Raw genomic sequence first — 24309 nt, 5'->3', positions numbered from 1 at the left:
ATCTTTTTTTGAGTAAAGTGCATCGCTTTATTTACCTTTGCAAGCACTTTGGAACCCACTTCTCTCGTGATTAGCACCAATGAACATGTCCACACATCAAATGCACGCATGTCAAGAGAATGATACCTCTTTTTAAAGTGCACAAGTCGTGTCCACACACACGCGCGCATACACACACACATCAATACTGCACAATAAACCACAGTGGCTGGGCCGTGAAAAGGCAAATGTGCTTATGGTCTTCACAAATGGTATATGGCAAGGGCGGGGATGAGCCATACAGCCCATAATATGTAAACGTCCCCACTCTTCAATCATCCCGATTAGACCCGGTGGGCTACGCTGGACTCGAGACGTCAAACGGCGTCAGCGATGTCGTCGGTCATGTCGAACCCGGGCTCCCTCTCGTCTGTAGACTGCTGAAGTGCGCCTCCCTCAGGACCTTGTTGATGGAGTCGTAGGAGAAAGTACTGCCGTCGCCATGGAAACCGTGCTGCGCCGACATCGCCGAGTCCTTGGGCTTGCCGCTGGGCGAACACTGGGGGATGCGGTCGCTCTGGCTGTGGATGCACGGCCTGCTCGTGACTACCATCGGTCTCTCCGTACTGCAGATGCCGCTGCTGCTGTCACTGCTTGAAGACTGAATACAAAACAGAGAAAGGAGTTTTTTTTACTTGACTGCTAAATAAAACATTGCACAACATCGCTTATGTACCTCGGAGTCCAAATCGGATACGAGCAGGCTCGGACCCCTTCCTGACCTCTTGGCCTGAGGGCTCAGCTGTTGATTGTCCTCACTGTCACTGCTCCGATGGCGTTTCCTGTACATAGGGAAACAAATGGAAAATTTTCAGATGTGAACGAGTGTGTTGGAAGGAATGATGCAGTGAGGAGTGGAAAGGAGGGGGGGGGGGGGTCGTGGATCTAAAAGAGCACTGAGAAGAACCAAAAATAGCTACGGCTACACACAATCACTGCAGTTACATGATCACGTTATGACTGTGATGATTCACTCAGCTCTTTATGGAGTTGATAACATGACATTAGCATGGAATAGGCAAAAGATGGCACACAGAAAAGTAGTTACTGTACCTGTTATCTGTCAGCATTGCTGCAGTCTTGCTAGATGTGGCAAAGAAAGGTGGACACTCCCTGTGAGCTGAATTGGAAAGTAAAAAGCTTCTGACTCGGGCTATAGCTCCACAAGTATGCTGCAAGACATATTCCTTATTTGACGTTTGTGTGTGTATGTGTGAGAGGCTGCAGCCGGTTCAAGATGCAAGATCACACTTCCAATCGTAGTTCCGTCGCTGTCGAATAGCTTTTAGTGGAAATTTTTTGCAAATATCAGCATGACAGTAAAGCCTGGTTGACGTTGGCTAACTGTGGGAGCTAACTAACCCCCCCCAAAAAACGCTGCACTGTGACCAAGTTCTTCCGCTGTCGTATTCCGCTAGCCCTGCTGAAAAAAGAAAACGGGAGCTTGGCTGTTCTTCGGAAAGACCCAATAACGGTCAGATCTATAAATGAATCAATTTAGCACGATAATTTTGAAATTGTCGAGTCATATAAGCGACATTTTAGCTTTGAAATGACATGGGCTTGCCAGCTCGTGTCAACTACGGTAGTCCCAAACGTTTCCTTGACGTCACAAGCCCCGCCCCTCTGTTGTCATGACGCCATCGAGCAATGGCGGAAGTAGCGACGTTGCATGAAAGCAGCTTGCGAGTCCCGACGTAATATCCTTTTATTTGCTTCATTTTCGTAACTTGCATGCTGTTTCAGTTATTTATATTTATTGCCTTGCATTTTAATCGCTTATGCAGCCCAAAAAAATCTATTTAGATTGTTTTGATGGCGTCTAACTCAATCTGAAACGTACGTGCATATAAAATACGTGGTCTCAAATGACATGTTTTGTTTTTGCTTTATTCACTTATTTAATTTTTACTACATTAAATTGCCATTGCAAATGAGAAAATGTTCTCGAGTTGCCTAACTCGAATAAACAAAGATTAGCGGTATTCGCGGCGTTAGGAACAAATCTAATTGACGTGCAGTGGGAAAAATATAATTATATTAGTTTACAATTCCAAATAAATACAGCCCAATTTCCTGTACATGCCAGAAATGATGGAAAAGTGCCACAATAAGCTTCATCAAAATTCCTTGTCACCAAATAGACACTTTTAGATTGCAAAGGTATTTTAGCATTTTATATCTACTCGCTATTCGCTCCACTATACATCAATGTCATGTCGGGGGTGTTTTTTTTACATTTCTACAGATGAAAGTGATTCACCACTCTCCAGAGACCCTGCAAACAGCATTGATTTCCAATTGCAAGGACTTGACTGAACTCTATAAACAGTACACCAAAGAAGAATGTCACCTTTTAGAGCAAGGACTGCATCCAGGGCAGCCTGGTTCCGTTTTTCAACCTGTGACTGTTCATTCAGACTCAGATTGGATTCCCTCACATCCTGAGAACCCTCAAGATTTTGAAAGTTTTTATAAAGATCCTCACAGAAAGACCCCAAGTGCAAGCTGTGGCACGATTTACATTCAGACCATAGGTTAGTTGATGATGGTAGATGATTTTCCTTTGTTCGAAAGTTGATGGGAGTTTGTTAATCATAGTTTGACCTTCTTGTTTTGTTGCAGGTTCTTTTGGCGAGGCCGGGCCCCATACAGAGCAGTACGTGGAATGGCTTCGAGAATACTGCCAAGCATTCTTCTATGGGCTGCCTGTTCATTGGTTACCAGCTGTCACAGTTGCACAAACAGGCTGCTCATTCAGAATTAACCAGAGCTCACAAAACCTTCAGCTGCTCACTGGTAATTGGAAATATCTCCTTGAGGCCTCACTCGACAGTGGTGGGGTTTTTTCTGAGCTATGCTTTGTTTGCACTATTTCCATATCCTCTGGTAGGTGACCTGCTTCAGTTTTTATGCAAAAGGAAGCCAAAGGATGCTTTTTGTGTGGTTGGAATCACAATGATTGACCTGTACCCAAGAGACTCCTGGAATTTTGTATTTGGACAAGCATCTCTTCATAAGGGTACAATTTTACTTTTGTATTTTGCTCAGAGAATCAAACAAATGCAGGTCAGCGTGGTAGTCTGTGTTGAGTTAGCTTTGCAAATAAAAGGGGCTTTGTAAATTAAATTTAATATAAAGTAGCCCAAGGGCTGGATATAAAAATACTTTTAAAAAGGTGTCTACTAATATCGTGTAATTTGGTTGTAACACCGCTAGATGGTGCTCCAGTGAAATAGTTGTATTTCTCAGCCTTGTGGGAAAGTTAATTGCTTTTTTTTGCAGGAATTGGTGTTTTCAGCTTTGCCAGGTACGATGACAACTTCTACAGCAAAAATTATGCAGGAAGGGTGAAGAAACAGCGTCAAGTAAAGCAGGGCGACTATTCCGCCTTTGACGGCCATTACACTCCCCCCATCACTAGCACTCTGCTGTTGCGATCCTGCAAGGTTGTACTAACACGCTTTGTCTAAATTGGGGGAAAAAAAGAAAGTAATGGAATGATTTCTTGCCAGACGATGACGCATGAAATCGGCCATATGTTTGGAATGAGGCACTGCCAGTGGCTGAGGTGTGTCATGCAAGGTTCTAATCACCTGGAGGAGTCCGACCGACGCCCGTTGGAGCTCTGTCCCATCTGTTTACGCAAACTTCAGACCTCAGTGGGTTTTAACATAGCTGAGAGATACGAGGTAAAAATGTGGGCGTCATCTCACATTATGTTTTACAATGTTTACGCTGTCATCTTATTGGAATGTTGCTAGTCTTCTACACCACAACATCTTTATTGACCCAAGACATATTCTGCATAAATAAAAAAGTCAATATACAACCATGTGGACTTCACAGGAAATAGATTTTGATTAAGCCTTACCACATAATTGTGTATTTGTATTTTAGAGATTTTTTTTCTGCTTCACAGGCCTTACTGCACTGGATGGAAGAGGAGCCAAGGTCACCGACGACGGTGACCTCCTTTCCCAAACCTACTGAAGCTTTTCATACGGCCAAACTGTGGCTGAAGAAGTGCCAAGATATACTGAACGTCACTAAACGGTAACAGGGATAATATGTAACTTTCCAAATTTGATATATTTATCTTAACAGTCAGATGAAAAAAAAAATTTAAATAAAAAAAATAGAATTTAATGAGTAAAAACATTTTATTGCTAGCATATTTTTCTTAAAAAAATAGTGCATCTTTGACATCTCATGTGCGCTTTGGTTAAAAAAAAAAAAATCAATCGTACGAGTCTCCTGAGCTTGGCGGAAGTAACACAACCATAAGAGTCAATGTTACAGACGTGCAATTTCATGTACAGTATTTGCTGCTACATTGGCTTCACATTATTAGATGGTAATTCTTCTTAAAAGACTATTTCAAATATTTTTGTAAATTAAAGCCATTTCAACCATACAGTTGCTCTAGAAAGAAACACTTTTTTGGTATATCTGGTATGTATCATAGATTGCTGCTAGAAAGCTCATCTATCCTCTTACCATTCCTGTTTTATGTGTTTGCCCAACATTTTGATCAGACAGTCACACAAAACAGTGAGGACATAAATGAGCTTTGCCAGCATGTTCAAGCGACATGTCAAACCCGCATGTCAGGCTACGTGACTGATCCCTCGACATGATTGTCGTTCTTCGTGCGCCTCGGCGCTAACGTCAGTACTGCCTGTGAGTTTTTCCGCTTCATTGACGCCTTCTGTCACGATATGAGGTGTGTCATTATTTGGTTTGAATGTTCTCTTCGTGCAAAGACGTCCTTTCTTGGCAGGTCTCACTAAGCCTAAGAACACAGCGCTCACCGCCATGCCAGCTGCGCAGGAGTAGAAGGCCGACCCGTAGTTCTCAGTCACGTCCACTAACACACCTAGAGACGAAGACAAAAGTGTTAAGGGGACGCATCGAGCACCGGCGGAGCTAGACGGGGGGCCACGGGGGGCACAATTTCAAAACTTACCTCCGAGTGGGGGTCCAGCCAGGCCGGCAAAGCTTTGTATGAAAACGTAAACTCCAGCAGCAGAGGACATTCTTTCCAAGCCCACCACGTCATCTTCTGCCAGCATGGGAATATGCGTGCACGCAAGGGTCCCCATGAAAAACCCGTAGACAGCGCAGCATACCGCTAGCCCGTAAAATTCCGTGACTAGAGTAAATCCCACCAGGTCCACAGTCATGGAAATCACACAAACCAGGAGGACGAGAAGCTTCCGATTCTGGATTCGATTCAGTGTCAGGACCCATCCGATTAAGAATCGACCGAGGATTTCAGCCACCGCCATGGTGGAGAGCATGTAGGTGGCGCGATCGCGCTCCACGCCTCGACTGACGCTCAACTCGATGATGTAGAGTTGAGGGGCGAAGAAGCCCAGCGTGGCAAACAGTCCGAAGAGCGAGTACAAGATGAAGCTGCACTCTTTGAGGATGGAGAAATCCAGAAGTTTGAACATTGAAGGTTTCCCATTAACTTCGACATCGTTCTTCTGCCCTTGAGCTGGATCGAAGTTATTTTTTAGACTTGGCTGCACATCTGGCCTCACTTCCTTTGTTAGTAAAGTCTTCTCCTCTGGGTTGCAGTTGACCTTCTCAACGGGACAATTTCTCACAAAATCTTGTCCAATCAAGTCTGTGCTTTGGGCTTCCTCGTTCTTTGGAGAAGATCCAGCAGTCTCTGTCTCTTGTATTTTTTGTGGTAGGATGATGATTGGCCGAAGCAGAGCGCCGCAAATAATGATGGTTCCCTGCAAAGCTCCGATCACCGCCATGGTGCGACGCCAGCCGATAAGATCCCTCAGAGAGGAGAAGGCTGATGATAAACAACGACTAGTAAATCATCCAAAGTAGGAGATGATTCTAAACTTACCCGGGGCGAGAGCAAACATGGACAAGGCCTCTCCAGTGGACGCCACGGCGATGACTAGTGATCGTCGTCGTGAAAAATAATGTGAGAGTATCGTCACCGTGGGTAAAAATGTCAAGCAGTACCCGAGACCTGCCAGCAGGACGACAAAAGGCGCAATCAAAACCACGACTCATCTCAAAAGGCCATTTTTTAAAAAAGAGACATTTCAAACCTGCCACTATGCCGTAAGTGATGTACATTTGATTGACGGAAGAGGTGAAGCTTGTAGTGATGGTTCCCGAGGAGATCAGTACACCTCCGGTCATGACGACGAGTTGGAAACCAAAGCGGTTGGTCAGCACGGAGGAAAGAGGACCTGCGTAGTTAGAAATTGCTCCGTTGAAGTTAATCTTTCACATTACCGGTTAACTTGTTCTGACACTTCTTTGGCTTCATGTTAAAAATTGATTCATGTATTTCCAAACACTCACCGTTGAAGGTCATGACAAAGACACAGATGGAAACAATCCAGGACACCCGACTGTTGCTCTCCCCAAATTCCTCCATCAGCACTTGGAGGAAAATCCCAAAGCTCTTGATGGTGCCATAGGTGAAAACTTCCACCAGGAAAAAGGCCACGGCCACCACCCACCCCCAGCCTCCATCTGGGGGCTTTGTGTACACGTTAGGCCCCAAGAAAGTTGGTCCACACAGCACCATTTCTAAAAAAAAAAAAATAATAATAATTAAATGCTCTGAAATAGTTACTTTTTTAATTAAAAAAAAAAATTGGGGTAAACTGAAACAATGTGACTACTCAATGTTCATTATGGAAATAATGAAGACAAATTTTCAACCAGAAATATCAACCATCTTTCAAATATTACACACAATTAAAACAAACACAAAAAGATCAATTCTAGCATGGTAATCATACGCTTGGAATAAACAACAAGCCACGTGTGCATATTTATGGAGCTTCCATATATATTACACTACATTCTATTTACGGTTCGGTTGCGTTTTATTATAGGGCAAATATTTCTATTAGAAGCGCACATTAAATTCAATAGTGACGCTCCGACGGGGAAAGTTTAAGTGAAAGCCGACGCAATCTCTCGCGCGTGTTTACCGGTTCGATGTCCCAGAATCTCGAAATACTCTTGCCACTCTATTATTAGGTTGAAACATATTTTAGAGGGCAAAAAAACAAACGCTATATCATTTCCCAATTGTCAAAATAGAAGTGGTAGTAAAGTCCCGTCTCACCTGTGCGCTCCTACTCGCAGCATAGAAACTAGTTCCTCGTGTTTAAACTGCTCAACCCGCTTTACTTTTGTCCGCACGGCACATGTTGCACGCTTCTCCCTTACCCCTCATGGGAAAGCGAAGGGTTAAAGACAGATCTGGATCCAACCAGTTTTCCCTTGCACAGGCACCCAAACAACATCTTGCAAACTATACATGCATGGTGTGGAGGCGCTGTTTGCGCCCGCGAAGTTTTTTGGTGCGCTCCAGTTTTGAATTGCGTGTTTACATTGAAGTCGTTTGCACGAAATGGCGATTTATTTCAATAGGTAAGCGTGGACCAGGCCAGGGGCGTATAGAGATGTTTGGGGGGCCCAAGGCACACGCAGTCATGGGACGTTCCAAATTAGTGTACTGCGCTGGGCATGAAAGGTTTTATTATTCCATCAAAGATTTTTAATGATCAAATCTAAGATACACTTTTGATAACATTTTTACTATTTTTTTTAAATCAGAGTCACAAGTAAGGGGGGGGGGGCTCTATTTTTGAACGTTATTGGAAAGCTTGATAAACAGAAAACAAAGATGTTTGAAAGCAAAAAATAATAAGAATATTCGACCGCTCTCAGATTTGTCTCAGATTGTTTTAATTGGTTGTTTGACTTTCATTTAAGCAAACAAAAACATGGAGGATGTTTTTTTTTCCCAAAACATGACTCTTTTTCAGACTTCATCACAAAATGCCGGCGGGAGTGACGCCGCTGCTTTTTTGTGCGATGCTGGCCGGCCTGTATTTCCACCTGATGTCAGAGCGGGGATCAGGGGTTCCGAAACCCAACAAGAAGCCCAACTTCATTCTCATCCTGGCTGATGATTTAGGCTGGGCTGACTTGGATGTGAACCTACCTGAGCAGAAGGCCAACAATACGCCCAATCTTAACCTGATGGCCCAGCAAGGATTAAGGTAGAACCGAATTCTTAAAGCGGACTCATGGCAGTCTTCCCACTAATATTTTCACCCAGATTTTTAGACTTCCACTCTCCGGCCTCAACCTGCTCACCATCCCGGGCTTCCATCCTGACCGGCCGCTACGGACTCAGGAATGGGGTCACTCACAATTTTGCCGTGGGCTCTGTTGGCGGTCTGCCTCTGTCCGAAATCACTTTGCCTCAGCTCCTGCAGCAGGCGGGTTACTATACTGCCATGATCGGGAAATGGCATCTGGGCCATAATGGACCATATGGCCCGACAAAAAGAGGTAAAGAGGACTTTGACCTTACCACCTAGCAACCATACAAATGAGGAATTTGGGTTTCTGTATTTAGATACAAAATAACCCGTTTCTTATCTCCTGAGCAGGTTTCGACTACTACTTTGGAATTCCTTACAGCAACGATATGGGATGCACTGACAACCCTGGATATGATCTTCCACAGTGCCTCGCTTGTGACTCATCTGACCCACAAATTACCAAGTGGGTGGGACTCGATTCTATTCAAAATCCACATGTGCAAGTATTTGATGAGCTTTGAATAGATTTCGAAGTAGTTAAATGAGGTCTGTATTATCTTGTTTGCTTCAGGCAGGGGTGTCCAACTCATTTTTGTCACGAGCCACATTACATAGTTTCCCTCAGAGGGCCATTAAGACTGTCTTCGAGTTTTGGGGACTAGTAAAAAACTGTTCAAATAGTTTATAACATTAATGATCATCAAAATTGCTAGTAATATCTCTATTTTGATAAAGACAATTTGTCATTTTAGTAATGCAAAATTAATCTTAACGGGCCGCATAAAATGATGTGGTGGGCCGTATCTGGCCCCCGGGCTTTGAGTTTGACACCTATGGCCTGAAGTCTTCTCATCACAATTGTAGATTGAGAAGGAGCGAACGCAAAGCGAGGAGCTGCTATTCCAAAGTGGGCCTTCCTCTGATTGAAAACAGCAGTATTCTGGAGCAACCACTCGACCTGTGGACGCTTACGCAACAGTACCAGTCTGCTGCTCTCAGAGCGATGACCCACGCCAGGTAAAGTAAAAAAAAAATCATCTTGAGGCCCAACAAAACAAGCGCAAAGTCTTTGAGTCCACTTGCTTAATGCTAACACTAAATAGCATCTGTGCTAAGCCACAGATTGAACACAAATAATGCAGCAACACATGTAGACTGACAATATAACAGCACACACAATTATTGTCCTAGCATGTTTTTGTCTTCAACTGAAATATATTTTTGTGTCTTACATCTTGCAGAGAGCAAGGACAGCCGTATTTTCTTTATATAGCGCTCGCTCACATGCACGTACCTTTGGCCCCAGCACATAAACCCACCAGCCGAGTGTACGCCGCCAGCCTCCAAGAAATGGATCGCCTGGTGGGGACCATCCGAAGTGCTTCGGACGCAGATGATACCCTCATCTGGTTCACCAGTAAGTCCCATGTGCTGCTGGTTTTCACTCGTGGTCTGAAAAAGACTTTCTTACATTTAGGTGACAACGGTCCTTGGGAGCAGAAATGTCAGTACGCAGGAAGTCCAGGACCTTTTCAAGGAAAATGGCAGACTCAAAGAGGTACACAAGTAATTGAGTTGCGTTCAATTTAGCTTAAAATGTAACTGCGTGAATTTCCTCGCTAGGTGGGGGCTCAGCTAAGAAGACCACTTGGGAAGGAGGCCACCGGGTGCCATCTTTGGCCTACTGGCCCGGCGTGATCCCCACAAACGCCACCAGTGCGGCGCTGTTGAGGTTTGTTGGCTTCACACGAGATTAAATTCCTCCAACATGTGAAAGCAAGCTGCCTTCCTGTTGCCGTTGTTTACACGAAACTATTTATTAGACAATTGCAAGCAGATTTTTCCTGTGTTACTTGAATCAACCACGAAATCATTTTCACAGTGGAATGGACATTTTCTCGACACTCCTATCACTGGCAGGAGTGACGCCACCTTCTGACCGGCGCTACGATGGCATCGACGTGACAAATATCCTCCTGCACGGCGTGCAAACTGGTCACACGGTAGGTACCGAGGCTCGTTCCTTTTTTTTTGTCTTTGTGTCTGCAATAAATGTGGACGTTGGGTAAAACGAGTTAAACGGGTTAAGAGGCAGGTGTGAACTGTTCTATAAATCCACTGTTTTATTTTTAGGTCCTCTTCCACCCTAACAGTGGCGCTGCAGGGCGGCTGGGTGACTTGCAGACAGTACGGGTTGGGAAATACAAAGCTTTCTACCTGACCGGTAGGTGTCATGTTTGCTCAACACCAGCTAACGCCCAGATGTTGTTATGGAGATTAAGGTGTGATTGAATAGCAGAAATCTATTTGAGCTTGTATGTATCTATTTTGTTATAGGTTCAGCCGAAGCGTGCAACGGTGATATCGGAACGCAGGAGTTCCACGACCCGCCGTTGATATTTGATTTACAGCGTGACCCGGCCGAGGAAATGCCCTTAAAGGTCGGGACACGTGAATACCAAACCACAGCGGAAAAAGTCGCTCTCTGGAGGGAGAGGTTATTATGGGACATCGCCACCGACCCGTCCGTGTCCGTGGCCGACTACACGACGGACGATTCGGCCTGGCCTTGCTGCGAAGCGACGCGGCCGGTTTGCCGTTGTCTCTCTCCGGGTTGACATCAAGAACATTTCGAGGATGATGAAATGTGTGCTGAGAAGCTTGTAGGTACAATGTCCAGACGCGATGAGGAGGGGTGTAAACAAACAAAAAGAGCAAAGAGAGAGGCCTGTGTGATCAATAAGGCAAAGAGAAAATATTTGATCAGCATTTGTTGGCCTTTCAGAACATTTGCAAAACAAAAACACATTTTCTTATGTCCTCAAGGTCTTTGTTCTTTCTTTACCGCTCAGAAATAACACAACCTTCAGGTGAATTGATTCTCACTCTTTATTGTTTCTTCATTGTCAGTATACAATAGCTGAAGGTGTCCCAACAGCGCCACCTTTTGGCAAAATTTAATGTCACCTGGAAGCACGACTCACAAAAAGTCTCTAACTTCTTCTGTATGTTATATACACATTTTACATAAAATTTAAAAAAAAAATCTTTAAAATATGCATGGTCATTTTGCGTTATTGTGTAATAAAAATAACCATCTTGAAATTCAAGGACCCGTCCGTCCTTTTGTCGTGCACCGTTAATTAAGCGATTCACATTTAACCATTGGCTCCTTCATGTGAGAAATTCTCATTTTACATACGTGAGAATCTTTAAGTGTCTCTGCTTTCCTATCACAGTTGCATCCTTAAGTTATACAATACTCCAAAGATTGAAATGTGCTTATTTGAAACGGCGAGGCTTTTGTTAATTCAAAATGCAAATGCCCGTACGGAAGCGAATACAAACAAACTTAGCGCGTGTCAAACATCCAAACTCTTGCAGACTTCAACAGGAACAATTACATAATTTGCAAGAAGCCTTTTGCGTAGAAATATTATTAAAAAAAATAAAATAAACAACCGCCAGTGAGAAGATTTTCAGACACATCCTTTGGTTTTGTTTTCAGCAGGACAACTCTGCACAAAAGCTACTTTAGAATTTTCTTTCAAATTAAGACTTTTTAAACTTACATAAAATGATAACATTATTCTTTTTCAATCGTGTCCCACATAATTGTAGTGTTATTTTTCTCATAAAACTTTATACCCTATGGCGTTATTAGTGTCATTCTACCACTTCTACTATTTTTATACATACAAGGTCCACTTTGGGGAATGTTGACCTACTCAGAAGGTCAGCGCTTCTCGTATGTTTCTGGTAAGATTGGTCCCCTTGACCTGCAGGGGTATGCGTGGAAGGAAGAATCTGCTTTTTAAGCCCCTCCCCCTTATCTTAGGAATCAGTAGTGTTGAGTTATTCTAGTTACTGACTGGAGGAAATTCATTTTCATCATCCAGACGCACGGGGCTCTCGGCGAACTCGTGCTCTGGGATGACGTCTCCCTTCTGGGCTCCGCCTTCCTCGGAGTATCCTGGAAATTGACGAAAAGGTCGATTGAAGTCGGGGCGAATATCCCGAAATGTTTCAGTTGGTGGATAACTCACCCAAGAGTGTGGCAGAGCAGGGCGGGCTGGAGGGAAGTCCCACGGTGGCTGCGTACGATTGGCCGGCCGGTTGGTTGGAGACCTCTGCGGGTGTCTCCTCTTCCTTTTGTTCCACCTGCTCCTCGCTATCATCAAACAACCTGGCCGGGTCAAAATTCCCATCAACATTATTGTTTCGTAATATTTACCGAGCCAAGCTTTACTGTGTTTGGTAAAGACACCTGTGTTTTTGCACCAGCGTACATTCGCCTCCATCTTGTGGATCGACATTATAGATATAAAGATGGCCGTCCGAGGACGCCACGAGCAGGCGAGGCAGCTTCTGAATCCTACCGTCGAAAATAATCAAAAAATCAGATAAGAAGTTATTTTGTTTAATACTTAAGATGAACTTACGTAGCCAGCGCGCAGATGTTCTTCAGGCCGCACATGTTGAGCCGCACGGTGGCGAAGGCGCGGTCCTGATGCATCATGTCGGACACCTGAGCCGGCAAGTAGGTGCTTGCGGCTGTGAACATTTTGCCCACGTACGCAGACCATGTGGGAGACTCCTCCTCGTGACTAGAAACATCAAGAAATCGTCAGGACTGTAAAAAGTCACTTTGAAAACAGACGTGTGGATGAAAGGTTTGTAGACACATGAGTATGAGTAATAAATCTCATTCTCGTGGTTTGGCGTGATTTAGCCTGTTTAGGAATTTAAATATGTTTTTCTTCAGAAAAAGCAAAATTGTTTTGGTGCCATCTGGTGGCATCTTATTGCCAGACTTGAGTAGTTTATACAAAAGTAGTCTTTGCCGCCATTTTGTGGCATCTATTTGTCCCTGTTGAGTATAATCACAGCTGATTTTTTGTTTTTTACCTGGGGCTGTGCTGTTCCAGTTTGAAGATGTGAACTGTCTCAGTGTTGCTGGAGGCACACAGGAACTGAGCATCGGCGCTGAAGGACAGCGAACTAATACTAACATATCTAAGAATAAGACACAAATTATTATCTCCTATTTAAGCCATGGTGTCTTAGCTATTTTGACCTTGTCTGATATATTTGCTAACCTTTTCATCCCTCGCCGGAATTCAAACAGCCTCTGTCCTTCGGGAATACTGAACACCCTGATAACAGTGCCCTGCAGAAGAAGATGGACATCAGGTTGGCCATGCCCGGTGGATGCGAGATGTTACAGAGAAGGACTCACCTTCTCCGAGGCGCTAGCTAGTTTGGTGCCGGAGGTGTTGAAGGTGAGCGCTGCCAGAGGACTGGCGTGGGCTTGGATCAGCGTCACGGTGCTCTAAATGAAAAGGGACTCGATTGCGTCACCGGCGTCATGACTTGCTGTTATATTTTGTTAACTGAGGCCTCACCAGATTGTTTGCATCATACACTGTGATCTCGCCAATCGTGGCGCTACCGGGGTATGCCAAGAAAGAGTTGCCGTGATTAACGGAAAGGGCGCAGAGACCTGGAAAGCAGAAAGCATGCCATTACTTTCTGATTAACTGCGGCTTTCATTCCATTCCTACCTGACGGGTTTGTGGGCGTGTTGAGTAGAGTCTTGAGAAGTTTCATGTCCTTGATATTGTGGATGTAAATGGACTCCTCCAGGCAAACCACCAGTCGCTGACAGAGACGGCAAATTTAATCCTGATAAATGCCGACCCAAAAGACCGTTGGAGCATCTTACCTGCCTGTTGAGCCTGACGGAGAGGATGTTGTTGGTGTAGCTGTAGTTGCAGATTTCGGTACCTTTCTTGAAGTGATAGACGTTCATCCGCCGCGGCATGGATTGGCTCACCACTACCACCAGGCTGCTGGAGAACAGCCGCTCCACGATGCAAACGTCGGGACACTCCACTGGGTGAGAGGGATTTTTCAAGTTACAGGGCCTTAATTTAATGTAATTAGTGAATGCTGTTGTTTTTTGGGTTCACAACGTGCTTTATGGTCAGCTCCATTTTGAATGTTGCGAAAAGAGAGTTCATTGTATATACCAACGATTTTGTATGCATGAGGAGACGGCGCTTTCTTACCTCCCTCATGGATGCAGTCCAGTTTGTCCACAGCGGTGACAGAGAAGAGACGGTAGCCGGTTTTGGTGCCTACTGACAAGGAGCTAAACACCCACGCAAAAAAATAAAAATGAAAAAAGGAACAAAAGCATTGGAATAATTTTCAGCGCCAGATGGTTTGGCCAGTTGCAGTAGCACTGCTGTCAGTGTCAATTAAGGAGGATGCAGCTGAGATGAAGTAGGGAGTGATAACTTTATACTATGCTAATGCAGTTTTAATGACTTTGAGGAGTTGAAAGATTATCTAGTTTACCAAAAATACTTTTGAGTTGATGACCATAAATATCTGCGGTGCAGGTGCGTCAAGGAGCTTTCGTTCGTGCAGGGCAAGTAAGGCCCTCAGGTTGCTTACGTGGTGTCCTGGTTAAACGAGGCACAGATGAAGCCTCGGAGCATCTCGGGGCCGCCGTCCCCTTCGTCTTGCGAATCCATTTGAGCCGCCACTTTTCCCTGTCCTCTCACCGACCGAGCTCAGAGGCCTCGGGCTTGACTCGATCCACACCGGGGGGCACCCCCGCTTTCCCCTCCTCCTCTGCCCCGACTCCAAACGCCACGCTCACAGTCCTCGGGGAGAGGAATGTCCAGACGGACTAGCCCCGGATGGTACGCATACAAGCGACGACAGCGAACGATCGCCCGATCGCTTTAAATTGTGGACGAGATTAACGGTACCGATCGTGTCGTTTTGCTGTGACACACAACGACGGTACTGTTAATATGAATATTAACTTGCAGGCTCCATACAGCAAAACAATAACAACTGATGGGAGGACGCGTCACTCTAACATGCGTTCTGATTGGCTGGGAGACATACAGAAGCCCCGCCTTCTATTTTCGCACGCAAATTTGTATAATGCATGTAGTTGATTTGTCAAAGAAACTGTCAGTCGAGTAATTTGACGTAACAAACCACTGATTGGTCAACGTCATGCTCGATGGACTGTTTTGGTGATTCCATTGGCTAACAGTGTTATCAATCTGTTCACTGTGCTTTTGATCGGTTTTATGTCACAAAACTCAAACGAAATTCAAATAAAACGTCAAACAACCACATCTTTCAAATCTTTGTGTCTCAAACTTAAAAGGAATGCGTTAAATCGTGCACCCCTTTGCCACTAAAAAGTGGCCTGAGGCAGTTAGTTACGATGTAATCTTCATCATACTAACATATCAACAATCTGCAAACATTATTGCATTGAAAAATCTGTGCTTATGATATACATGATTTAATGTTTTAAACAACTTATGTGACTTTTTTAAGTTCAAGCTGAGATCCTTGACGTCATTGGCTTGGACTTGGCCCCTTTAAGGTTGCCAGGGGTTACGGGCTCACATGTCAGAACGAGGAGAATTGACGTCAGTGAAGGCCGCTGATTGGCTCTCAGTCGTATCCGGTGGGGCAGCGGTCCAGGGCTTGGGGAAAAAAAGATCGAACCGAGCTCAACCTGCTAACGGTTACAGCTTTGACATACACCACCCGTCCCGAGTCGCTGTCGAAGGGCTCGGTAGGATTTTACTACATCTTGTGAGTATTTCTCTTTCCCTTTCGCTGTCGCGCGGCATGACCTCTGTGAAATATGTTTTGTCTTCTCTCGCGTTTGTTTATGATGGAACCCAAGATGGCGTCAAGGCAAGAGGGCTTTGCCTTTGCACGAAGCTAGGAAGCTATACGTCAAAACCTCCATCGCGATTTGAACGCGGAATTTACACTAAGTGTATAAGTAAAGCAAATTTAACCACAGCGTTTTAGTATCTAATGGAGAATATGTGATGCTCGCGAGGTTTGCGTTGGCCAAGCACTCCCTGACCTAGACGTCATTGCATACTGCACACAATGTTAACTTGCGAGATTCAGTATTTATTTCATATTTAGATTTACCATCCGCATTGTTTTTGTACTACATATTCAACCGCTGCTTTTTAGGCAAGGTCACGGAGCATCGTCATGATTTTGATATAAAAGATTGCTGGATGTTTAAATAAGATAGAAAAGGTAATGGTGCCTGATAGTGTTGCAAGCACAGGATGGATGTGGTTTGCACTTTCAGTTTTCAAGTAGAACTGTCAAGGCTTTCCTGTTTGATAAAGGCCAAGCAACTTCTTGTTTTCTAAGTGTTTGATCATATGATTGTATTTTCCAAAAAGTATAGAACCTCCAACGAGAGGCCGGTCACACTTTTGCTATTAATTGAAAGAAACATTGTGCATCCATTGTTCATGAGACACTTTCATAGTCAGACTTTGTGATATCAAACTTGACTCGGGGGGATGAAAAATGTTGCGGTTTGAAAACAGACATCATATGACCGTCTTCTGGCCTGCTGCTAAACAACATCACACGTCTTTTCGCCTTCTCACTCTGGTTCTATTTCTCTCACGTTCTTGTTATTTTTGTCCATTGGTTACACAGAAACTCACATTGCTCATTTATGATCGTGCAACTTGTGGCATTGAGAAGATCTCATCTGCCCCCCCCCCCCCCCCCCCTTCCTGTTGGCTCATTCCCAAGGTTAGAGGTCATAGAGCAAGATTGTGGTTTGTCGTCATGGCTTCTGGAAGCACGAGCAGCGAAGAGGAGCGCAGCCTGAGGGAGTGCGAGCAGTACGTGCAGAAACACAACATTCAACAGCTGCTGAAGGACTGCATTGTCCAGCTGTGCACCTCCAGGCCCGAGCGGCCCATGGCTTTCCTCAGGGAGTACTTTGAGCGTCTTGAGAAGGTACGTACACGCTCTTTATGGAACGTTACTGTCTCCACACTGTAGGATTTTTTTTTGTTTTAATTCTTGCATCCCATCTCCCCACCAGGAGGAGGCTAAGCAGATCCAGAACCAGCAGAAGGCCAGTTCGCGCTCTGACTCCCGTGACGAGGAGGTGTCCCCGCCCATGAACCCCGTGGTGAAGGGTCGCAGGCGGCGGGGAGCCTTCAGCGCTGAGGTTTACACGGAGGAGGATGCCGCCTCTTATGTCAGAAAGGTACACAAATGTGTATAGCGAAATGTTTGGTTGAAGCGGTTCCTTCAGTCGCGTTGTCTCTTCAGGTCATTCCGAAGGACTACAAGACAATGGCGGCCTTAGCCAAAGCTATTGAAAAGAACGTGCTCTTCTCGCACTTGGACGACAATGAAAGGAGGTACTTGATTTTTTTTTTGGGGGGTCCAGGGAGCATTTAATAGAGCCCTTCCTGGTATAAAAGTACTGCTTTGGTGCCCATTTTGTTGCATCTTGGAACTATGTTGAAGTAAGGGGAGGAATTGAACTAACTCTCAAACGTTTCTTTTTTTTAGTGACATCTTTGACGCTATGTTTCCTGTCACCTACATCGCCGGGGAGACCGTCATTTTGCAGGGTAGGATTGTTTTGCCAATAATATCAAATCAAGACCCGTATTTACAATTTTCCTTCCGCAGGTGATGAGGGTGACAATTTCTACGTTATTGACCAAGGAGAGATGGATGTGAGTAGTTTCTCTTATGATGACCGGAAACTAGCAGGAAGACTTTGCCTCCTCCTCTTCTATGGTCCAGGTGTACGTGAACAACGAATGGGTCACGAGCATCGGCGAAGGCGGCAGCTTCGGAGAGCTGGCGCTGATATACGGCACCCCGAGGGCCGCCACCGTCCGGGCCAAGACCAACGTCAAGCTGTGGGGCATCGACAGAGACAGCTACAGGAGAATACTCATGGTGCCCAAACGTCAGCGTTTGGCTCACATGGCGGCCAAGAATATTAACTGGAAATTTTGTGTTTGAATGTAGGGAAGCACTTTGAGGAAGAGGAAGATGTATGAGGAATTCCTGAGGAAAGTGTCCATTTTAGGTGCGTCCTTTTTAATATTATTCTCGCACTGCGTGAACTCTGGAGTGTTTACAACTGAGTGCTTGATTCCCTCCAGAGTCTCTGGACAAGTGGGAGCGCCTGACCGTCGCCGACGCCCTGGAGCCGGTCCAGTTTGAGGACGGCCAGAAGATTGTGGTGCAGGGAGAACCTGGAGATGAGTTCTTCATCATTTTGGAGGTAAATGCAGCCGTTAAGAGGAGCATGCAAAAGAGCTGCGGCGGTTTCACGCTCGGCATCATGCGTGTTTGTTGCGTGCTCACTTCAGGGTTCTGCTGCGGTGCTGCAACGTCGCTCGGAGAACGAGGAGTTTGTCGAAGTGGGAAGATTAGGACCATCCGACTACTTTGGTAAAGAAATATTTTATATTTATATTTGGGACTCATGGTTTCACATTGTGTTCATGTTCTAGAAATAATTCCATTTGTTTCTTTTATACTGCCCTCGTGTGGCCAAGCTGCGCACAGCAGAAGCAGAACATTATTGGCATTTTTATTCATTTTGAAATATGGGGAAAAAGTATGAAATTGGGACAAATTTGAAGAATAGTGACAGCTCTGAATTTTCCTTTTAAGAGCCATTGCACTTTTCACTCAGGTGAGATCGCGCTGCTGATGAACCGCCCCCGCGCCGCCACCGTGGTGGCCCGCGGCCCCCTGAAGTGCGTCAAGCTGGACCGGCCTCGCTTCGAGCGCGTGCTGGGCCCGTGCTCGGACATCCTCAAACGCAACATCCAACAGTACAACAGCTTCGTCTCGCTGTCGGTCTGAAGGGGCTCGACCCCCCCTCCCCCCCCACCCTCGCCCTTTTCGACTTCGGGTCCACCAACGCAATTTGCTTTCCGCCACTTCCTTTCCTCTTTTTTCGCCCCTCCTCTCCTGAGTTCCCCGTGTTTTTCTTTCCCAGCCGCCCGGAGGTGGCTTTTAGCCGTTCACCAGCGCTTGTACCAGCCGCTGTAACGTTACCGTGTAGGCACAGTTGCATTCACGCCGCTTTTGTCAGATACGCGCTGGGTTCCGCTTTGTTTTTCGGAGAACGCAAAGCCACATTTGTTAGGAGATCCGGGCTCTCAAAGACAGGACAATCAGAAACCTCACATGGGAAATTTGTTACAGACGGATGTTTTCTTTTTGGAATTTTCCCATTAGACACGTGCAGCAGAGGCTTGCCAGCATAGGAGATGATTGCACCAAATGTCAGTCAGACCTTTTCTTTTTTTTCAGCTTCCTGAGCAGTAGAATGAGTTGAGTTTTAGTGTGTAGAGGCTGGTGCCAAATGTTCATTCCACCTGAGATGCAATGTTACCTTCTATTTGGAGCATTAGACAGGATTTTGGTTTTCCCCTCAAACCCTTTTTTTGTGCTAATCAGTAGAACACCTTTACTTGAAGATTAAAATCAGAAAATATATATAGAAAGGGTAAAAAAAAAAAAAAAAAAAAGCAAGTATTGTATATTTCAGTATTCCGTTCTTTTAGTAGACACCAAATAACTTGGTCACTTGCTTTGTAATCAAAATGTTCTAGTTAAATGACTCAATAACTATTCTTAAATTTATGGTTTGGAGTGATGGTAATCTTAAAAAAAAAAAAAAGATATGTTCTCTTGTCTTTTGTAAACACTTATTTTTCCATAAATTCTATTTTAGCTGTTCAGTGCCACAAAGTAAATAAATGCTTCTTGTCTATTGACACAACAGTATATAATTGTATTGTGTAATAATGAGTTGCGATTTTTTTTTTTTCTTTCCCCGTTCCCCCAACTTACGAAATTGCGTTTTGAAAAATATTTCAGGACATTCAAGGTATTTATGTATTAAGAGCGAGTTATTTATTGAAAACTTTTTGCTTTTTTGCCGACTGGAAAACGCCGCCTGTCTTTTCCACCCGCTTGTGATTTGTTCTCCCCGCTTATTCGGAATAATGTTGTTTGGCATCCTCGGCACGAGAACGACAAAATTTCATTTGTGACGTCATGGCGATTTGATCAAAGTGATTTCAGCCCACCTTCAATCCTGCGACATTTTTACCTGAAAAGATAACACGACGTTTAGTCACTTCCTGTCCATCTCGCTCCACAGGGAAAAGTTTGTCGGACGAATGTCTCCGTGTATATAGCCGCAACCTCAGCAATCGGTTTTCGATGTTTTAGCCACACCGTAGTCGTCCCGGTTTGCCTTAGCTGAACTTTTCCTGGGCTTACAGTAGTCGTCAGTCACCCCCGCTGGTTCCAGCGGGTATCGGTATGGGCCATGAGAGGACCGTTCTTTTTCTATTCTTCCTTGTGTTCAGTTTGACCTCCTATATGTGGAAAGATGTTTATCCTTTTTGGTATAGATTGTTCCAGATGGCAGTTTAAGCAATAAAAAAGTAAAAACAATCTGACTCAAGCGGTTTTTATTTTGTGTGTTATTCATGGGCAACACATGTACTTCAGGGAGCCTTTATGAAAATATTTTCAACTCAAGCCGCTAGAGGGAGACATTGAGGCTTAAAACGTCTACCCTGTGTCTTTAGCGAACTTTATATTTGATGTGCTCTGTTTTTGTTAACATTCATGTGCTTATGTGCAACAACAGGCTATAATGCGCAGATCGATGCGTTTCACGCGGAACCTCCTCAGATTCCTTCACTGGAGCTTTCGCAGCATCTCGTATTGATTCTGGCTTGTTCCATTAAAATCGAAACGACTGCACTTCATCATGAAGTCTTAAGGAGCAGAGTTGACTGCCACCGTCTGCTGCTACCTGGCCTTTTTGCTCTCTGCGTTGGCCCGAGGGTTCACCGTAGCTCCGATGAAGTCATTGGTGATGACCTGGTCGGATCCCAGCTTGCGCGTGCAACGTTGGACCGCTCGCAGGATCTTCACGAGGCGGCGATCCAGGGCTGAGAGATGCGTTTCTGTTAGGATGGGCCGCAGGGGGTCTTTTTGCAGAGACTCCCTCATCATGTCGCTCAGTCTGAACTGCGGTTGGGCCAACAGCTGGAGCCGCAGGAGAGTGGAGCGCTTTATTCTGCCGGGCAAATAATATAAACATTTATTTGTGACGAATGCTGTAGAATTTTTTTTTTTTGCAGTTCAACTTACATGCAGCACTGAGAGAGTGGCGCAAGGATGGACATCTCATCTTGACTGTGCTTCCCAAATCTACAATCAAGGTACTACATTTACATGTATATATTGATTTATATATATATATATATTATTATTATTTTACCCTCTGGCGTTATCCAAGTGAAGAAGAAATCCTCCATCGCCAAATTTGGTGAAAATCTCATAGTGGTGTCTGTCCATGTTGCCTGCATAAAAAAAATAATTTATTCTTTTGCTATATATTGTAATAAAGAGATTTCCCACAATAATAACATACCTATAAGAAAGTCAAAGACGGCCATGTCGATTATGTTGAGGAGCCGGTTGCCTGAGTTGTAAGGATAAAGCTTCTTTATGTTGTCGCAGTAGGATGGATTCACCTGCCATCTTTTCCAGAAAATGAATAACATGATCCAGAATTTTTTTGATTTGTTAATAAGATCGATTAAAATGGGGTTCTTACTCTTCCTGGCCGGTGAAAGTGTAGGAGCGTATCCAAGGGTTGGGGATGGAGATACGGGGGGCGATGCTGAGGCTGGGTAGGTAGGCGGACAAAGAACCTTCCAGTAGGTCGGGGTGTCCACAAACTGCGTATTCTGTCTTGCACGTGTACAGGCATTTGGAGAAAAAGCAAGTGTTGTTTGCTGTAATGAGATGAGAAAAAAAATTTATATTTATATATAACTTTATTTCATGTGGCCTGCTTAATTTAGCTACAATTTAGGCTTCATGCATCAGGATGTGTGCGCTTTGGCGTATTTGTAGAGTAAATTTGTTTTTCTAATATTTACTTACGGAAAGAAAAACGGAAATGTTCTTTCGCTCGAGCTAGATGTAATGCTGTTATTTGTCCGCAAGACGGCGCCAAATCCGCTACGAATAATACAGCATACTGTCGACGATGCCGAGTTCAAAAGTGTCAATAAACTTGAATATAGGTGAATAAAATAAATATTTATTGCATTTGCAGTACTAAATGAGTTTATCTTTTTTCTTTTTACCGGGTGAGGTGAAGAAAACCGCCCGTAGGTCATCATTTCGGGTCACTTGGAGCACTTCGCCTGTAAGGTTCAGATACCGGCCAACCACCGGTGGAACTCTTCGAAAGTCCAAGATCCTAACAGAAAATCACAAAAATCTGTAAGTAAATGTATTAATTTATTTATATATTTATTTATATATTTAAGTTATTTATTTATTTATTTATTTATTTATTTATTTATTTATTTATTTATTTATTTATTTATTTATTTATTTATTTATTTATTTATTTATTTATTTGCATTAGACCACTCCTATTTTCCGATGTGGCTAACTGAATTCCTTGGAAAGATGTGGACGGTACCTGTCCAAGTGAAAGGCAGCAATCTCTGCATTGTGTCTCTGGACATCCACAAAGAAAAAGACATCATCTGAAGTCTCCTCGTCTCTCTCCTGCCTGACACAGAGGCATAAAAACATCATTTACGAGTTTGAAGATGGTTAATGAGGCTGCGCTCACCTCATTGGCTTGAACATGGCCTTGCCAAAGTTCTGCATCTTCAGTGCCAGTTTCAGGTGGTGCCCACTGGGCTTCACCACTGAATAGATACACAGCAACCATCCATTATCCTAAAGTAACTTTTAAGTGGACATGTAATGTGAAAAGGAGGACTGACCTTACCTTGGCTGCAATCACACGCTCCTTTCAGGGCCTTCTCATCTTGAGTGTAATCTACAACAATTTCTCAGATTACAAATCGCGGCGATTTGAAAAGTGAGTCCAACTGTCTCACCTGCGTTGACCACCATCATGTCCCGCATGTCCGCGAGCAGCCGCGTGATGGCAGGGTCATGGCGGGAGTACAGAGCATGGCGACTAATTCCCATGTGGAACTTGAGCCAGTTAGCGTCGACGTCAAAGTCCACTCGGTGCTGGGTCATGGTGATGTTGGAGGTCGACGCGGCTTCGTTGTACAACTTCATGTGTCTGAGGAAGAGTCTCGACTTTAAAGGCAACCTAACCACAAATTGCTTTCGAGAAGTGGAAATAGCCATAAAGTAGAACTTGACTGCTCGTAATTCTTGGCCCTTTCCACCTCAAGTGTCCAAAAATCTCCCACTCTTGCTGAATGAGCACACACACAAGCTAGGACAGCTTTGTCTTTTTTCAAAAACCTTGTTTGTGATTTCCCAGCTGCATTTGTTATCATGCGCTGATGCCAAAGTGTGTTTATTTTTGCCGCTGGGTTGAACGGCCGTAAATTAACACTCGTGTGAGAGGGATGCTAAGAAGACAAAAGCTGACCTTTCCCATCGTGATATTTTCTTCCTGTAGTAATTCATCAGGAGGTCCACCTGGAGCAGCTTCTCCTCTGCTTCCAGCGTCGGGTTCTGGATGTTATACAAAGGATGGGCGAACAAGCTGTCAAGTTTGGAACCCCCATTGGGGAGTCCAGAAGCGTACACATCCTGGAGCGGGACAGAAGTCCAGTTGGAGAACTGAGCATGGAAGCTGAAGTTGCCACGGCGACACGAGCAAAACTGTCCCAGTCCTTCAACGTTGCGTAGCTTTGGCAGGAGGATGAAGTAGAGGTCAGCGGAGAAGATGGCGATGAGGGTTACGGCCAATAATAATCGTTCTTTTCTCATTGTTGAAAAGGGAGGAAGAGGAACAATCGGGGGCTCTCACCGGGGTGGGCGAGGCATCTCTGGTGCAGTCGCTGAAGAACTGAGAGGAGCAGTGAGCGTGTATTGGTAAAAGTCGCCCACAGCTGGATCGTTTCCCGTGAACTGCTGCACTGAGAGTGAGGGAGGGAGGGAAGAGATCGTGTGCATCCGAGAGAGAGAGGGAGAGAGAGTGAGGGAGGGAGGGAGGGGTGGAGGCGCCTGCGTGCAGGTATGTGCAGGGTCATGTTGGACACAGGTCCAACTTTGGCTCTTAGTCAAATAGTGAATGTTCGGAAATCATTTACTTGGCAAAAATAAATACCTAGACAAATTTGTTGCTCAACTTCATGGAGGGCAACAAGTAAAATAAACATCTCTCGCCTGTTTTTTATGAAAACACTCGACTTGGCACACGCACTTGTGTTGTCGTGGTATTTTGGAACAAGTGTCGCCGGTTTGAGGCTGTTTACGC

At 44.6% G+C, this 24309-nt stretch overlaps 6 protein-coding genes across 11 annotated transcripts; 2 read left to right on the top strand and 4 right to left on the bottom strand.

The window, feature by feature from the left end:
- Window positions 1-5: 5 nt before the first annotated feature.
- LOC148382481 (uncharacterized) lies at window positions 6-1695 on the bottom strand. Its single transcript, XM_088359669.1, has 3 exons — window positions 1093-1695; window positions 716-821; window positions 6-640 (listed from the first exon to the last, which is right to left on the bottom strand). Exons 1-3 carry the CDS (start codon window positions 1107-1109, stop codon window positions 383-385), a joined length of 381 nt encoding a protein of 126 aa, XP_088215795.1. The 5' UTR covers window positions 1110-1695; the 3' UTR covers window positions 6-382.
- arsg (arylsulfatase G) lies at window positions 1632-11255 on the top strand. 6 transcript variants are annotated; one of them, XM_088359659.1, is made up of 18 exons: window positions 1685-1736; window positions 2129-2202; window positions 2288-2576; window positions 2665-2838; window positions 2933-3061; window positions 3325-3488; window positions 3555-3731; window positions 3962-4095; window positions 7866-8102; window positions 8162-8397; window positions 8499-8613; window positions 9015-9167; window positions 9392-9567; window positions 9628-9708; window positions 9774-9882; window positions 10033-10153; window positions 10284-10374; window positions 10488-11255. In XM_088359659.1, exons 3-18 carry the CDS (start codon window positions 2288-2290, stop codon window positions 10766-10768), a joined length of 2667 nt encoding a protein of 888 aa, XP_088215785.1. In that variant the 5' UTR covers window positions 1685-1736; window positions 2129-2202; the 3' UTR covers window positions 10769-11255. The 6 variants fall into 6 exon arrangements, with proteins under 6 accessions (XP_088215783.1, XP_088215786.1, XP_088215787.1 ...); XM_088359657.1 differs by lacking the exon at window positions 2129-2202 and having other exon boundaries at window positions 1632-1736; XM_088359660.1 differs by lacking the exon at window positions 2129-2202 and having other exon boundaries at window positions 1682-1878.
- Window positions 4184-7349, bottom strand: LOC148382480 (monocarboxylate transporter 7-like). Its single transcript, XM_088359666.1, has 6 exons — window positions 7160-7349; window positions 6382-6612; window positions 6123-6266; window positions 5912-6040; window positions 5009-5854; window positions 4184-4918 (listed from the first exon to the last, which is right to left on the bottom strand). Exons 2-6 carry the CDS (start codon window positions 6608-6610, stop codon window positions 4650-4652), a joined length of 1617 nt encoding a protein of 538 aa, XP_088215792.1. The 5' UTR covers window positions 6611-6612; window positions 7160-7349; the 3' UTR covers window positions 4184-4649.
- Window positions 11022-15054, bottom strand: LOC148382478 (WD repeat domain phosphoinositide-interacting protein 1-like). Its single transcript, XM_088359668.1, has 12 exons — window positions 14613-15054; window positions 14222-14304; window positions 13876-14045; window positions 13715-13811; window positions 13556-13653; window positions 13390-13482; window positions 13250-13320; window positions 13059-13166; window positions 12593-12757; window positions 12418-12525; window positions 12197-12336; window positions 11022-12123 (listed from the first exon to the last, which is right to left on the bottom strand). Exons 1-12 carry the CDS (start codon window positions 14690-14692, stop codon window positions 12011-12013), a joined length of 1326 nt encoding a protein of 441 aa, XP_088215794.1. The 5' UTR covers window positions 14693-15054; the 3' UTR covers window positions 11022-12010.
- Window positions 15055-15623: 569 nt separating this feature from the next.
- On the top strand, window positions 15624-20474 carry prkar1ab (protein kinase, cAMP-dependent, regulatory, type I, alpha (tissue specific extinguisher 1) b). The gene is made up of 11 exons (XM_088360370.1): window positions 15624-15785; window positions 16770-16979; window positions 17068-17235; window positions 17301-17392; window positions 17547-17608; window positions 17670-17716; window positions 17787-17945; window positions 18018-18078; window positions 18155-18276; window positions 18365-18446; window positions 18694-20474. The coding sequence occupies exons 2-11, from the start codon at window positions 16806-16808 to the stop codon at window positions 18864-18866; spliced, it is 1140 nt and encodes a 379-aa protein (XP_088216496.1). The 5' UTR covers window positions 15624-15785; window positions 16770-16805; the 3' UTR covers window positions 18867-20474.
- On the bottom strand, window positions 20475-23997 carry fam20a (FAM20A golgi associated secretory pathway pseudokinase). Its single transcript, XM_088360368.1, has 11 exons — window positions 23476-23997; window positions 22964-23157; window positions 22852-22902; window positions 22690-22768; window positions 22534-22626; window positions 22190-22305; window positions 21652-21832; window positions 21466-21575; window positions 21313-21394; window positions 21183-21242; window positions 20475-21108 (listed from the first exon to the last, which is right to left on the bottom strand). Exons 1-11 carry the CDS (start codon window positions 23817-23819, stop codon window positions 20838-20840), a joined length of 1581 nt encoding a protein of 526 aa, XP_088216494.1. The 5' UTR covers window positions 23820-23997; the 3' UTR covers window positions 20475-20837.
- Window positions 23998-24309: the final 312 nt, after the last annotated feature.

Source organism: Syngnathus floridae, chromosome 18 (assembly GCF_059516105.1).
Source record: "Syngnathus floridae isolate MCC-2025c chromosome 18, RoL_Sflo_1.0, whole genome shotgun sequence".
Classification (NCBI taxonomy): Eukaryota; Metazoa; Chordata; class Actinopteri; order Syngnathiformes; family Syngnathidae; genus Syngnathus; species Syngnathus floridae.
The sequence above is the reverse complement of the archived record's forward strand: the minus strand, read 5'-3'. Positions and strand labels throughout refer to the sequence as shown.